The 15,677-nt window shown below is 41.9% G+C and overlaps 1 protein-coding gene across 1 annotated transcript; it reads left to right on the forward strand.

Moving 5' to 3' along the window:
• Window positions 1–2,605: 2,605 nt before the first annotated feature.
• Window positions 2,606–11,884, forward strand: LOC139666416 (CD276 antigen homolog). The gene is made up of 5 exons (XM_071545620.1): window positions 2,606–2,859; window positions 9,496–9,831; window positions 10,010–10,066; window positions 10,354–10,449; window positions 10,635–11,884. The coding sequence occupies exons 1-5, from the start codon at window positions 2,688–2,690 to the stop codon at window positions 10,727–10,729; spliced, it is 756 nt and encodes a 251-aa protein (XP_071401721.1). The 5' UTR covers window positions 2,606–2,687; the 3' UTR covers window positions 10,730–11,884.
• The last annotated feature ends 3,793 nt before the right edge of the window (window positions 11,885–15,677 follow it).

Below are 15,677 nucleotides of genomic sequence, written 5' to 3' on the forward strand. Positions count from 1 at the left end.
GCTGCTGGTCCTCCATACATGAGTCTATTAAAGCGGGAGGGAGCGCCGACGGCCTCCCGCCGGTAGTCTCATGCATGAGGGAGAACCGGGGCCAGGCTGCAGCCGTTTGCTCCCCATCCTCAGACCCAGAGCCCGGTGCTGCTGACTTGAGGTCCTATTAGAAAGAGACGCGCATGGTAAAAGAGTCGCATGTGTGCATTTATAGGCTATTTCTCTATGTCCTAATGAACGGATTTCATTCAGGCTTATTAGATCATGGAATGTCATTCATATTAATGATAAATCCTATAAAATAACTCCATATAAAGTTCACGTTACTTGCCCCCACTCATCCTCTCTATGCACTGGAGGATCAGCTGGCCGTCTCCTCTGTCCCTATAATCACATTCAAGCCTTAAGATCATGTACTGATGCCTATTTGGGAAAAGTTTGACATCCTACAACTACAACAGATCTGTCAGTATATGAACATTTAACGTATAACCCTTCATTAACAAATCTTCGTCTAACATTTAAAACCTCTGCTATTTCTGTTTGAAGAATATATAACAAGTTGGGGCTACTTACACCTGTGGATTTTTTTTCTGCCAATGTCCGCACGTTTTCTGATGGTATGGAGGCGGGCTTATATCCGCACGTGCCAATGGTTAATTGACTTCACTCATTATTTCCGCATCGAGGATACACCTGAGTATCCTCCGACCACGCCTTATTGGAGGACGGAGGCGAGGATACTTGAAGGATCCTTCATGCGTCTTTTAACCAATTGGAACATCCTTAATGATGGCGGCTCATTTTTGGATGCCGGGTCAGCGAGGAGACGAAAAAAAAAAACTACTACTATTTTTTTTGTTTTCCTAGAATTAAATACTGAATTGAGAGTACACTGAGGAGTTTAAGGGGATGGTAAACACATTTGTGTAATCAGATTTTAAATATCTAATTGTTAAATGGGTGAAAATTAATTTTAACCATATTTGACAGCGCCCCCAGTTGTTGACTATACTCACATGAGAGCTGAGGTCAAGAGCTCTCTGTAACAGTTGGTCCCATGTCTGTAACCCCTTTTGTTGCTGAATTATAAGCCTTCAAACATACACCGAGGTCAAGCCTCAAAGGACAGTATTTCAAAGCAGCAGCCATGTAGAATCTTCATACTGACATATGTTACTCTCCAGGTCGAGACCTTTCCAATGATGTATTTGGTTTAGCTCTATGACACAGTTTTAATTTTCTCATTTCAGGGACACACGCCATCCCAGGCCTAGTTTCACAGAGCACTTTGAAGGCCCAATATATAAAATGAAGCTTTTTGTTTCTTTGCCGTAGAGCTAAACCAAATACATCGTTGGAAAGGTCTTGACCTGGAGAGCAACATATGTCAGTATGAAGATTGTAAATGGGTCCTGCTTTGAAATACTGACCTTTGAACCTTGACCTTGGTGTATCTTTGAAGGATGGTTGGAGCAATTTATGTAAATGTCCACTAGGGGTCAGTTTAAGACCATAAATAAACAGTGTAGGCTCTGAACCTCTGTGAGCAGTATTGGTATGACAGCATTGAAATATGTCATGGTAAATGTAGTTACTAACAGTAATGTCATGCTATACAATATAAATACATTTACATGAACAGTAAGTAAAGTATGTATCTATTCCTTCTGTTAATCGAAAGAATGTTTCAGGATGTTTCTACCAATTCCACCAGTGGGTGGGTGAGATCATCCCACTTGTTTCCAACGCAGTTTCACTTGTTTCAGCAAGTGTCAGCATTTTGAAACAAGGCAGAATAAGGTAGATCACTTCACTGGTATAAAAAAAACACTTTATTTCAGAAAATTGGTGAAAGGAAAAGTTGAAGTTTATTTCTCCAGGATCAGTTGAGCCAGCATGGCAGGCTTCACGGATATGAAGAATTACATTTGGTGACTCAAGACACAGTCGGGCAATTGGTGAAAATACTGAATCCCCATGGAGAGCAACTGAAATCATACATGTTAAAATCATAGTTAAACTGCCCCTCACACCCCACTGAGCAAAAGACATGATTTCAACGTCGCCTAGACGGCTATGGGCCGTTTAGACGTGTTTTAAACCCCTAATCAACGTAAGATTGTTCAGTGGGACACTAATCCTGTTGGATTGGGGCTTTCCGCCTGAACAAAACAAGCTGCTAACTTCCTTGATTGACTCGCCTCTACGCGCGGCTACGCGGCCCTCAAACAGTTAAAAACTCCATAGAACTGTGTAAAAAACGAGTACAATCTGTTTAAAAATGATTAAAATAAATACCTCATTGTACCAGAGGCAATGTGACACAGCAGAGCAACCTTGTGGGTGTTTTTACATTGCACATTAAAATAAATCAATCAAATCAATGTGTATCCATGATCCTGTAGTTAAAACGATCTAGTTAATTAATTCAATACCAGTTAATATAGCCTATACTTCCAAACCAAACCAAAGTATCCTACTTGATATCTCCTCAGAAAACCACGCAACCACACGCTACAAAGACGGAGTCTGTGTAGCAGGTAAAAAACCCCGCTCCGCCCCGCCTACGTGACGCGTCGCGTCCGTGTCCCATGTATTTCGGCCGTCAGCCTGACAAAAGAGAAATCGAAAGAGAACTCTGTCTGTCGCGGCAGGTTGGCATGCAGAATGGATGCGTTTAGTTTTTGCCGCTGATGACATTAAAACACAGTATTTCACGTTTTTTTTATCACTTAAAAAGCAGATTGCTGACTACACACAGTGGGTTGGTGAAAACTTCATCTTTCATTCAGTTTCCTGATTTGATAATGAACGGGAAAGTGGGACTGATCGTGCTGACTGTTCTCACGATTATTCACGGAGCAGGTAGGCGTTCATTCTTTACCTATATTAATTATCATGACTGAGTTTCTTCCACATTGAAATGGCTGATATGAATTCACAGGAGTGACGTGATGTCACTGTGTGTATCCGACAGCTATCCCACTGAGCAAAAGACATGATTTCAACGTCGCCCAGACGGCTATGGGCCGCTTAGACGTGTTTTAAACGTCTAATCAACGTAAGATTGTTCAGTGGGATCCATATTGCAAAAATAAAGTGAATCGGTGCTGCCTTCCCAGAGTTATTGAACGAAAACTAATTTGTCATGCGTGAAGTACTACAAATACGGAAGCGGGAAGCGAGTTATGTTTTATTCTTTCAAGTATCAATATCCAACTTTACGTGGATTTCTTAACACGTTTACTGTCTCAATGTCAGAATAGTTTTCAAGAGACAGGCTACCATCTTTTGCATGCTATCCAGGCTGAATGGAGAGCAGACAGCGGAGGGACGAAAGTAACAATGATATTGTAATGCTGCGTTATGGACATTGAAGCTGGCGGGGGGGTTTATTAGAGACAGGAAGGGGCTACGTACAAAATGTTATGTGTTCATGTGTTGCAGCTGTCGGCATATTTCATTGGAGGGACGTGTTCACCGTAGTGGGTAATTGGCCCAGGTAAGAAGGTAAAGACTACGCCCTATAGGCAAGCACGGATTAAGAATGCAGAGGCCCCTGGGCACAAACTCTTGGAGGCCCCCCCCCAGTAGTAGTCTGCTATCCTTTTGTTTTTCAGCCTTTCGCTTTGCTGCTCCATCGTTTTTTATCCATGTTTGTTACTTAGCAGCTAACTTTAACGTCGTCTGTTCCGTCTTAGCTTCCCACGGTCACGTGTCACCGGCTCTCGTCATCGTCATCATCATGATACAGACACAGCCAGCAAACCAATCATAATATTTTTTTTTATTAGCAAATAAAGTAACTCTGCATTAATTGGTTCGTATTTCAACACACACACACTCAAATCATTTATTTGATTTGATTTAAAAAAAAAAAAAAAAAAGCAAAGACAGGATGAGGCCACAGTTGGTGGGGTTTTGGAGGCCCCTAGAGGTCGGAGGCCCCCGGGCACCGGCCCAATCGGCCCGGTGGATAATCCGTGGCTGCCTATAGGCAACTTGCGTAGTGAACGTATAGGGCCTATACGTTCACTACGCAAGTTGCGTAGAGCCCCGCAAATTACACAAGGGCCCCGCCTCCCCCTTTGTGTCAAAGCGTGTGCCAGTGTTTACAACTTCGATGAGAGGATGAAGCGGAACTATCCTTCTGGTCACGAAAAGAGGGGAAAAAACACTACGAGAGTGAATTGCGGGAACTTGTGTTCTCTCCTCTCCAGGTTTGATGTCGGCAAATAACTGTAAGGTTAAGTTGATGTTCTGCTAGCTTGCAGTGCATCTCTCTAGTCTGTCTGTCTTGCTAACCAGCTGCAGTGCATCTCTCTCTAGTCCGTCTGTCTTGCTAACCAGCTGCAGTGCATCTCTCTCTAGTCCGTCTGTCTTGCTAACCAGCTGCAGTGCATCTCTCTAGTCTGTCTGTCTTGCTAACCAGCTGCAGTGCATCTCTTGGTCTGTCTGTGTCTTGCTTGCTTGCCAGCCACTTCCAGAGCTGTTCTGAGACTTTGTGCCTGACAAAAGTGAAAGTGAAATACAACAATGTATTCCGTTTGATAAACGCAGTCTATAAACGGTGTTTATAGACTGCGGCCCGGAAAAGATAACCGCGTCGCACGTGAACATGCGTTCAAATGCGCGTGCACAAAATGAAACTCGCGCTTTCCAGCAGCAGCCTCTGTGGGGACCAGTCCAGTCCAGTCCAGTCCAATCAGAATCAGAATCAGAATCAGAAATACTTTATTGATCCCCGAGGGGAAATTGGGTTACATTGCAGCTGCTCACATTGTAGAAGTGAATATATACAAGCGTAGAGAAATTATAAGAAATTATAAGAAAAATAGAAATACAAGAGTAAGAAATATGTAAAGTATGTGCATTATACTACAATATATAACAATGAGAATAAAAATAATAATAATAATATAGAAATAAGAGAAATAAGAATTCTGTACAATATGCATCATACTTCCAATATATACATACACCAGTGTAAATAATTAAATAATTAATAAGTAATAAGTATTGCACAGTTGAATTATTGCAGTTGAATTATTGCACAAAAAAATTGGTATTGCACAGTTAGATATAAGTTATAAGTTATGGGTTATAACTGCTGACAGGGTGAAATAGGTTCAAGAGCTAGTCTACTGACTCAGAGTGTCTGACACTCTGAGGGAGGAGTTGAAAAGTTTGATGGCCACAGGCAGGAATGAGTTCCTGTGGCGCTCTGTGGAGCATCTCGGTGGAATGAGTCTTGCACTGAATGTGCTCCTGTGCTTGACCAGCAAGTCATGGAGCGGGTGGGAGACATTGTCCAAGATGCCATGTAACTTGGACAGCATCCTCCTCTGTGACACTGCCACCAGAGAGTCCAGCTCCACCCCCACAACGTCACTGGCCTTGCGGATCAGTTTGTTGAGTCTGTTGGCGTCTGCTGCCCTCAACCTGCTGCCCCAGCACACCACAGAAAACAGGAGAGCACTGGCCACCACAGACTCATAAAACATCCTCAGCATTGTCCGGCAGATGTTGAAGGACCTCAGCCTCCTCAGAAAGTGGAGACGGCTCTGGCCCTTCTTGTAGAGAGCTTCCGTGTTCTTAGCCCAGTTCAGTTTATTGTCAATGTACACTCCCAGGTACTTGTAGTCCTCCACAATGTCCACACTGACCCCCTCGATGGAAACAGGGGTCACCGGTGTCTTGGCCCTCCTCAGATCCACAACCAGCTCCTTAGTCTTTGCCACGTTGAGCTGCAGATGGTTCCGCTCACACCATGTGACAAAGTTTCCCACCACAGCCCTATACTCAGCCTCCTCACCCTTACTGATACATCCAACTATAGCAGAGTCATCAGAGAACTTCTGAAGATGGCAGGACTCTGTGTTGTAGTTGAAGTCTGTGGTGTAGAGGGTGAAGAGGAAGGGAGACAGGACTGTCCCCTGCGGGGCCCCAGTGTTGCTGACCACTCTGTCTGACACACAGTGTTGCAAGCGCACATACTGCGGTCTGCCAGTCAGGTAGTTGACAATCCAGGACACGAGGGGGGCGTCCACCTGCATCGCTGTCAGCTTCTCACCCAGTAGAGCCGGCCGGATGGTGTTGAAAGCACTGGAGAAGTCAAAAAACATGACCCTCACAGTGCTCGCCGGTTTGTCCAGGTGGGCGTAGACGCGGTTTAGCAGGTAGATGACGGCGTCCTCCACTCCAAGTCGGGGCTGGTAGGCGAACTGGAGGGGGTCCAAGAGTGGCTTGACCATGGGTCGGAGCTGTTCCAGGACAAGTCTCTCCAGGGTCTTCATGATGTGGGAGGTCAATGCCACCGGTCTGTAGTCCTTGGAGCCAGCGGGACGCGGCGTCTTCGGCACAGGAACGAGGCAGGACGTCTTCCACAGCACGGGGACCCTTTGAAGACTCAGGCTCATGTTGAAGACATGGTGAAGTACTCCACATAGCTGGGGGGCACAGGCTTTGAGCACCCTGGGGCTGACACCATCAGGGCCTGCAGCCTTGCTTGAGTGGAGTCTCATCAGCTGTCTTCTTACATGGTCAGCTGTGAAGCACACTGTAGAGGTTACAGGTAGGGGAGGGGGAGGGGTGGAGTTGTCAGGTTGGAGAGGGCAGTCAGTCTGGGAGCCAGAGGGGGGGGAAGTGGGACCCTCAGTGGAGGATGGGGGGCTGTAGGAGGGGGGAGGGGGGGGCGATTGAGTAGATGTTGGTTGGAGGCAGACGACAGATGAGTCAAGGGGGGGCTGGGCAGGGGTCACTGTGTCAAATCTGTTGAAGAACAGATTAAGTTCGTTGGCTCTGTCCGAGCCGCCCTCAGCCCCTCTGCCGCCAGTCGGCCTGAAACCAGTGATGGTCTTCATGCCGCTCCAGACCTCTCTCATGTTGTTCTGCTGGAGTTTCTGCTCCAGCTTCCTCCTGTACTTCTCTCAATCCAGACAGTATATGGGCGTGATGGCACTCCTCATAGGCGCACATCATTTTAAAACAAGACAATGATGATCTAGTCTCTCAGTCAAGGTTTAGTTACAACTCTGGTCTAATGCAAGATGGAAAGCAATGGATTGACATTGACTATTGATTAAATATTGAATTTAAAATGTTGATTAGCTGGGCATACTGGGCAGTATGGATGCACATTTCTCAGTAAAAATAAAAATAAATAATAACCTAAATAATAACCATCAAGTATTCAGCCGAGCCATAGTATAAATAGTAGGCTGTTTTATATTTGAAAATGTATAAAAGGAAATCTGGGGGAGCCAGTTTGAATGGGCCTGATGCAGCTGATAAAATTAATAATAGTAGGCTATTGTTATCTATAATTTACAGGTGCTATGCTTAATTGTGCAAGTTGTGTTCTCCGTCTGTTTATGTCCAGATCATTTTACTCAGAAACATACGGAAAGTTACAACTGAAAGGGGACACATGCATGTTGTTTCTTATGTAATATGTATTACTTTCACCATACCGAAGTAAACTGGGAAAAAGTAAAAAGTGTTACTTTTGTACCGGCGCTCCCCTATTTCTTGAGAGTTTTACACCTTGACAGAGTTGTTTTTTTGTGTGTGTTAGAGTGTGAGAGACATATATGGCAACAGGAAATGGCGCATAGGCCTGTATCGCTTGGAAGACATGCGGTTGAATGACAGGAGTTCATGTGGCTCATCCCGGTGTGCGAGTCACATCTAAAACACCAGGCATAGCATTTAATGACAGGTGGGCCTATTCTGGTTTTACACAACATAAGAATAATCTGTGCGTCAAAATCTGTGCAGTGATGCATGCCCAATCATCTCGAACGGCACAATTATATAATAGTTAGTTGCAGCCTATTGCGGAAATACTATCAGATAGCGTACTCTCTATAATATCAGTGAGGTGTGGCTGACCCAGTTTTATGACGCTCTGTTTTTCCATGTGATTGTAAAAGGAGAGAGGACAGTCAAAATACATTATTTTAGTTCATTTCAAAATAAAATACTCAAACAAAGTACCCAGTAAATTAAATTTTCGGTTCGGGGAACGTTCCGCGAACGTTGCCTGAAGGGTAGGGGAACGTTCGCTGGACCCCCACAGCGAATGTTCCCTGAGGGGTATTTTGGAAAGTTTTCTTAACGGTCCACGAACGTTCGTTTTAACGTTCCGTCAGAGAGAGAATCTGTCGGTCTAAGAATAAGTAGACATATAGGCCTACAGAACAGAATCAGGTATAAACAAACAATATTTATTGAATAGTAATAATAATATATGTGTTAGTATTTGCTGAAGCCGGCTGTACTGGGTCTGTGTTAGTACTGGCTGAGGCTGGATGTGGATCAACTGAGTCTGTGCTTGTACTGGCTGATGATCCAGCATCTCCTCTACTGACAAACTTAAGCATAGCACCTGTAAATAGATAACAATACATCAAACCTGGAGAGGAGAGAACACAAGTTCACCTTGCTGTTCCCTCAATTCACTCTCGTGGTGTTTTTTTTCCTCTTTTTCGTGACAGAAAGATAGTTCCACTTCATCCTCTCATCGAAGTTGTAATCATTGACACACGATTTGACACGAGGGGGAGGCGGGGCCCTTGCGTAATTTGCTGGGCCCTACGCAACTTGCGTAGTGAGCGTATAGGGCCGCCCGGCTCTGCTTCGGAGGCCCCTGGCAGTCCGAGGCCCCGGGGAACTGGCCCCACTGGCCCGGTCCATAATCCAACCTTGACTGTCAGAGGAACACTCCCTTAACTTTCTTAATTTCCTGCCAAGTCTCAGTCAAGGACAATGATGCTTTGTGGATTGCTTTCAACTTCAATTATTTAATGTAGAATGAGACTTAGAAAATGTCATAATTCAAATTTTCTTAGAATTTCACCACTAAGACTAAACTCTTTGTGATTAAAAATCAGGGAGGGACATTTTATAAACTGAAACTTTTATAAAATTCAGCAGTCAGTTGATGGTGCTTTTTATAGCGTTAACCTGTGTATTAATGAAAAGTAGGCCTACACAATAATATTGTGATAGTACTACTAGTGACCTAGTAGGTGGACCAACCCAAATGTAACAGTCTGTAGGCCTACTCACATTGTGTTGTTACATCTTTGTATGTATTTAGCCATATTTTGCGTACAAACTTCACAGGCTGCATCTAAAATGAGTAATATCTAGACAAGCTTTACTCTTCTTGGTCCTGAGAAAATATGCAAGTCTCTTTGTGTTCTTTAATTTAACCAACCAAAACTTGTTGTCTCCTGGCAAACAGATAAACAAACAACAAACCACAATGCTAAACCTGCATGTTGAGTGTGTGAATGACTGGGGGATGATGGGAGAGATCCTGTCTGATATTTAATGACTGATATTCAGTTGCCGAACCACTCAATTCAAAACCACAGATTCCTCAACGTAGTCATAAAGTATTTAAAAAGCAGGCTGTCTTTTTTGTACTTTGTTACAGATGAGTCACGACTACAGAGGCTTTATTGGGACTAAATGTAATATTTGTTTCTCCAGAAAATACAGAGGTGATTGGTTCACTTGAGCCAATAGAGGCAGTTATCGGTGATGACGTAATTCTGCCGTGTCACCTGGAGCCCCCATCAGATGTGACGAATCTGGTAGTGGAGTGGAAGCTCAATAAAAGCTTTGTCCACGTTTATCGACACAGAGAAGACAGCCCTGATCTTCAGGACAAGCGATTCGAAAACAGAACATCTCTCTTCCGTGAGGAAATGACCAAAGGAAACATTTCACTGAAACTCTCCAGCGTGCAGCGGTCTGATGAAGGAAGATACACATGCTTTGTTCCACAATTGAGAGGCAAGAGAGGTGTTGTTGACCTGACTGTTGGTAAGCACAGTGAAGCTAATCCTGTGGTTAGCATTCATCTGCATTTTTGAAAAAACTTTCAGATACCATTCGTTCCCCAGAATGGATATATCATGTTTTGGAATGAAACCCTTCAATGATAGTCTGTGTGTGTGGATTTAGCCGAATTGAACGCTTTTGTTTATGTCATTTTAAACAGCCCTAAAAGTAACAGAAGGCAACAAGATGCAGGAGCGAGGGGAGTCCAAAGAACCTGGTAAATATCCTTTTAGCTGTTCTCTAGAAAACAGAAGTACAGATTTCTTACAGTCCCATGAAGCATTTGATCTTTCATTCTTTCTGAATACATGAAGGGGATTGTGGGAGTTGTTTGGACATGTGCAGCTAAGGTGTGAAGATTCATAGCCAAGTTCTCACAACGATAGGAATTTAACTTCCTTTTAATAGCAATCATTGCACCTTTTCTTAAATCACGATCTTGGAAACAAACCTGCAGTGAAGCACCTTGAGCCCAACCTAAACATCTTTTTTATATTCTTTCAGATGGTGAAAAAATGTACGCTGGCAAAATCGCTGGCATTGTCGTTACCGTTGTCGTCCTGCTTGTTGGAGTAGTAGTATGGGCTGTGAAGAGACGTCGTAAGTCACAGATTTCTGCTCCCCAACATTTTATTATTAACATTTAACCCCTTATCATCCCATTTACTGTATTATTGAACTATATTGAAACATGTTTGCGCTATTCCCACTTCCTCAGTAGTATACCACCTCCCTTCGACAGTGTAAACTCAGTATAACATAAACTGTTTTATATGTTCTCACAGAAAGCACACAGCAAGCGGCAAGAAGCGGAGTTGCGGTTGACTTGCATGAGATGGACAAGCTGACGTCCCAAACAACTGAGACTCCCGCTGCTTGATTCTACTTTTTAACACCTACATAACTCGGTGACTCGGTCTTAACCTCTTTGGTACTTTTTTCTGTATTGAACTCGACTGGAACTGGTCTCCAAACTGACTTGGACTCCACTAAAGTGGTCTTAACTACAGCCCTGATGCTGTTATTATTGGGCCTACAACTGTTAGTGCTAAAAACCTTTTTTGTCTTTTAATCACCTGAAAACTGTGATCCATGCTTTTATTTTGGCCCTCCTTGGTTATTGTAACTCCCTGTAAACCTGACTTAACCAGCAGATGAAATCCAGTTAGGAAGCTGTTCACACAAGACGATGGGAAAAAGATGTGTGTCACACACATGAAATGAGGAATCACGCGCATTCTGTCATTCAAAACATGTTACCGTGAAAACAATTACAAAATGGGTGTCTATTGTTTCTTGCTACTTGGCACTAATGTGTTTTTAAGTGACTATCACTAACTTTTAACGGAACTTGTACTCAATACTCAGGTATCAGTGAGGACTTTGACCCCATTCCCATAAATGTGAAATGGGTTTTATCCTGCTTTGGGTTTATCTTGTGAATTTTATTTGATACTTTACATTTTCTGTGTTGTTTTGTGTTTAGATGGATTAAAGCTTTTTTATTAGATTTTATGGCCTTTCACCTAGTCTTATAACAAGTAGGTGGCAATAATGGGCCATAATTATGTGTTACCAGAGTCTATTTATGTGGCTGTTTTTTTTTGCACTTTTTTTTTTTTGGTTGCATTAACTCTGTGATGAATGCACGGCCCGATTAAACATGTAGCCATTTAATAAAGTTTTTTTTATTTTTACTTTTTTACTTCCAGAACAGGTGTCTTGGTTATTTCTTCAATGATAAAAGTATGTTTTATTGTCTGCAATCATGCGCTTGATCTTAGTGTGTTTTAAGGATTAATATAAGAATGCCACCGAGACATATTCCAGTAAATTAATTGTGCTGAACAACAATAGTGATTCTGATTATTTTCTTTTCTGTATCCAGTTTTACCCAATCAGGATTTATTTTGCTGTGGGTCATGTTGTAAATTTAATGAAATGAAATTGCAGGCTGTGACACCAGACTGACATGGTAAATGTTATGATAGTCTTGCTTTTAAGTGTCGTTTTCACCGTCTTTTCTTCCGTTTTTCACACATTTTTATGAGTCACATTCTTAATTTCTGTGGGTTTTTTTATTAGTTTCTGCGACTCTTTATGTTGCTCTTGTTTGTGCTTGTGCATACATCGGTGAGAAAGTAAGCATTGTATACTTTTCTGAAAATATATATTTTTTAAAGTTTTTAAGCTTTAACAATTGAATAGTATTGAATATTCATTTGTAGCAGTCTCGTTTGATATTGAGAAGGCTTACAGCATGATGTGGAAGAAGGATCTGTCAATAAAGCTAAAAAAATGCCAATGCTATGCAATTTTCAATATATGCCAGTTCCACATGTCTGATTTTCAGTTTCTTCAATGCCACATTACCAATTTGTTTCACATCAGGAGGTGATGTCTGTTCAGTAGTCATTAGTGCTGCCCTTCTACCACTGGACCAGGTTTTGGAAACTGGCAAGTTGGTTTTGGAAATGAGCTCTCCAGTGTCTCCATGTTTTTTGATTGGACCAATAATGAAGGGTTTCCCTCGTTTTCTGTCTGCTGATTGGCCACAAAGTTTGACGGTAATGTGAATCGTATACACCTTTTTTGTGACAAGCCACGCCCACTGACACACACCCCTTTTGCCAATTAGTGTGAAAAGTTGATTAGTAATTCTTTGCCCCATGATCAACATTTGCATAAAGTTTCATGGTCTTGTGTGAATCCATTTGGAAGTTATACGTGCCTTTTTATCAGAGGTCACCGAAAAAATGTAATCAGTAGAATTCTTTGCCCCATGACCAAACCTTCCACATAGCCTAACTTTTGGAGTTATCCTGCTAACATAGATACAGACAGAACGGGGTGAGAACATAACCCTCGTCCAACTCCATTGGCGGAATTAACTATAATCACAACAGCAAAATACCAATACAGTGATGTTTGGCGTAATTTATTTAAATGGCCACATGGGGTCAATTTAACACCATAAATGTACATTGTAGGCTCTGAGGCTCTGTGCGCAGTACTGGTATTTGTCTGACGATATTACTAGCTCAAATGAGTCAAGTAGTAATGAGATGTTTAGCTGGAACAGAATGGGGAGCTGACAGATTGATTGGTTTTAAAAACCAATCTAGTTTGGCCTAATAAGATCAGTGTTAGACTATAAATCAATCAACACCTGCGCGTGCACCCAACTAGAAAGGTACTTCATCCATTGCTGGGAGAAAGAAAGACAAGTTACAAGAAGTTTTGGTTGGGTTCGGGAAAGAGATGCTCAAGAACTAGGGCTAGAAAATAAATAGGTTTAATCATTACTGCAGTGTTTTCTGCGAGTCAGTCAAAAAGATATGGAGCGGTAACAAGTGTAACCATAGTATTTTCTTTTTTTTTTTCTAACTGCAATGGTTTCCTTACATCTTCACAGACAGCTTTTGTTGTTGATGACTATAATATGATGTGCTATTTCTTTGCTGATTTCAATGTGTCAGTGTGCAATGGTCAGAGGAGACGAGGCCCGATCAAGTCTTCATTTGTTCTGATTGGTGTCACGTTGACCGGATTTATCGAGATCAATACTATCTCAAAATTATGAGATATTTTCTCCAAATTATGAGAATAGGTGTGATTAATTAGAAAACAAAAATATTAATAACCGACCACTCCTTGATTGACACTCCTCTGTTCTGTCAGCCTTGAAAAAAGATAAATGAATAAATAAATAAAAATAAATAGCCTACTCACGGGGCCCCACAAAAAATATGTAATATTTAGTTAGGGATATAATAGGGATAATAATCTCAAACGCGGCGGAATTATAAATGCAATGATATTTAACATTAATAGTCATGAAATAGCGACTAAAAGAGCCTACAACGTTACTTCAAATGTCAAGCGCACATATTGCTACAAAATGTAGCAAGGCGATATTACACTCAGCATGTAAATGCAGTTAAAAGAAGTATAGACCTCCACAAACCAGACTCATCAAAATCATCTCAATATTCCCACAAAAGTGGCTCAACTTCCTCCTGCTAGAGAAAACATGACATGACAAAAAAGTCATGTCTCAAAATATCATCTATTAATATTTCTTATACAGTGACCTAGATTAATACTTGATTCGGATTGGCTGAAGGGGTGTTGATTAATTTCAGATAACCACATGACTCTGCAGTCCTTATCACTGGTCTAAATGAATGCACCATGTTGAGACTTGCTTACGAATTGAATATTATTGTGTACAAGGGTACCAGTTAGGGCATCACATTTATTTATATCAACACCAGCTTTAGCAAAACCAGAAACACACTTATTTTAACTCTCTTCACCATCTAATCACCTGAACTCTGCTGGCCGTATCTCCTGATCTGAGACTGACCTTCCTGCCTCCATCTGGCTCTGTTAAGTACAGCAGTGCATTTATTCAGAAGTTACAAGACTGATGACTGTCTTTTTAAATGACTATATTCAGATTAACTCAAAGATAATATAGGCTACTGTATGATACACCACTGAAACATACAGTATATAGGTAACGTTACAGTCAATCAAACAACAATAGCTACATATTCCTTCACTATCCGGTAACAAACGTTACACTATAGTAATTCGACCCATTCTCATTCCCAACCCGTCCTATATTGAAGCTTTGTCAAATCCCTTGGCTTCAGTGTTGCGCAAGCCTTTCGCGTCTAGGTTGCCAGAACTGGTCTAGCCTCGTAAAAGCACCGTTTTTATTATATAGGCCTATTGCTCAGTAATTAGTCATTCTAATGCAGTGGTTCATTAAACTTCAGTATTATTTCATTTAAGTTAACACTATTAGAGAATGTAGAGAATGTTTTGATCATAGTTTCGCTGTTATCTCTCTACCTGCAATACAGATAGTCATGGGATTCTGGGCAAAACCATATCTGACAATAAAAATATTCTCAGATTTGGGTCCGAGAGATAAATAACAGAACTTTAACTTCCTTTCATTAGTTGATTAAGTTATATGCACAGATATGGAGGAGTGAAGTGTGTCAGCCCTCACTGACTCACTGACCTGAATTTGCCTCTTCACGCCCACAGCACAGTGACAATAGAGCCATGCACAACACAAGCACAAATAAGCAGCACACTAAAGATGAACTAGCAAAATTTAGCGAACGCTAAACGTTATCTTGGACACATGCCTGCAGTGCAGCACCTTGAGCTCACTCTGCTTCCCACCTAAACATCTTGCTTATATACTTTCAGATGGTAAAAACAGTGATGTTGGCAAAGTCGTTGGCATTGTCTTTGCCGTTGGCATTGCCATCGCTTTGGTTGTTGGAGGAGTATTGGCTGCAACTGTTCTCACAGAAAGTGCAGTGCAACAGGCAAGACAAGAGCTGCAAAGACTGAGGGCCTAAGCAACAGAGGGGGATGGAGGACTGTGCACTTCAGCTGCAAGCAAAATGACAAAACAGCTGCAAAATGTATAATTATTTTCTACTACCAGAGAAGTATCCATGAATTATCCGTTTAATAAAGACCTTTTAACTTTTTCAATTCAAGAGTTGACTTCTTCATTGATGCAAATTGGAAAACTGAAAGTTTGGCACAATAAATAGAGATCATAGAATATCCTGATTATTGAGAATAGAAACATACATAAGTCAAAATAGTGCATTTCCACGCATGACAGATGTAGGTGGGTCTGGACACTGGACATTCAGCTGAATTAAATCACTTTCTATACCACAAAGTAAGGTGATTTAGGCTTAGGAATGCCATATGTTGAGATGATGATAAGATCCACGGTGGGGCTGCTGTAACCGCTGCCCAAGGATGGCGTCAACAAGGCAGGTGGA

This window comes from Centroberyx affinis, unplaced genomic scaffold (assembly GCF_046629955.1).
Source record: "Centroberyx affinis isolate AG114_WGS23_722 - 3 ecotype Tasmania unplaced genomic scaffold, CSIRO-AGI_Caff_v1 ptg004997l_1, whole genome shotgun sequence".
Classification (NCBI taxonomy): domain Eukaryota; kingdom Metazoa; phylum Chordata; class Actinopteri; order Beryciformes; family Berycidae; genus Centroberyx; species Centroberyx affinis.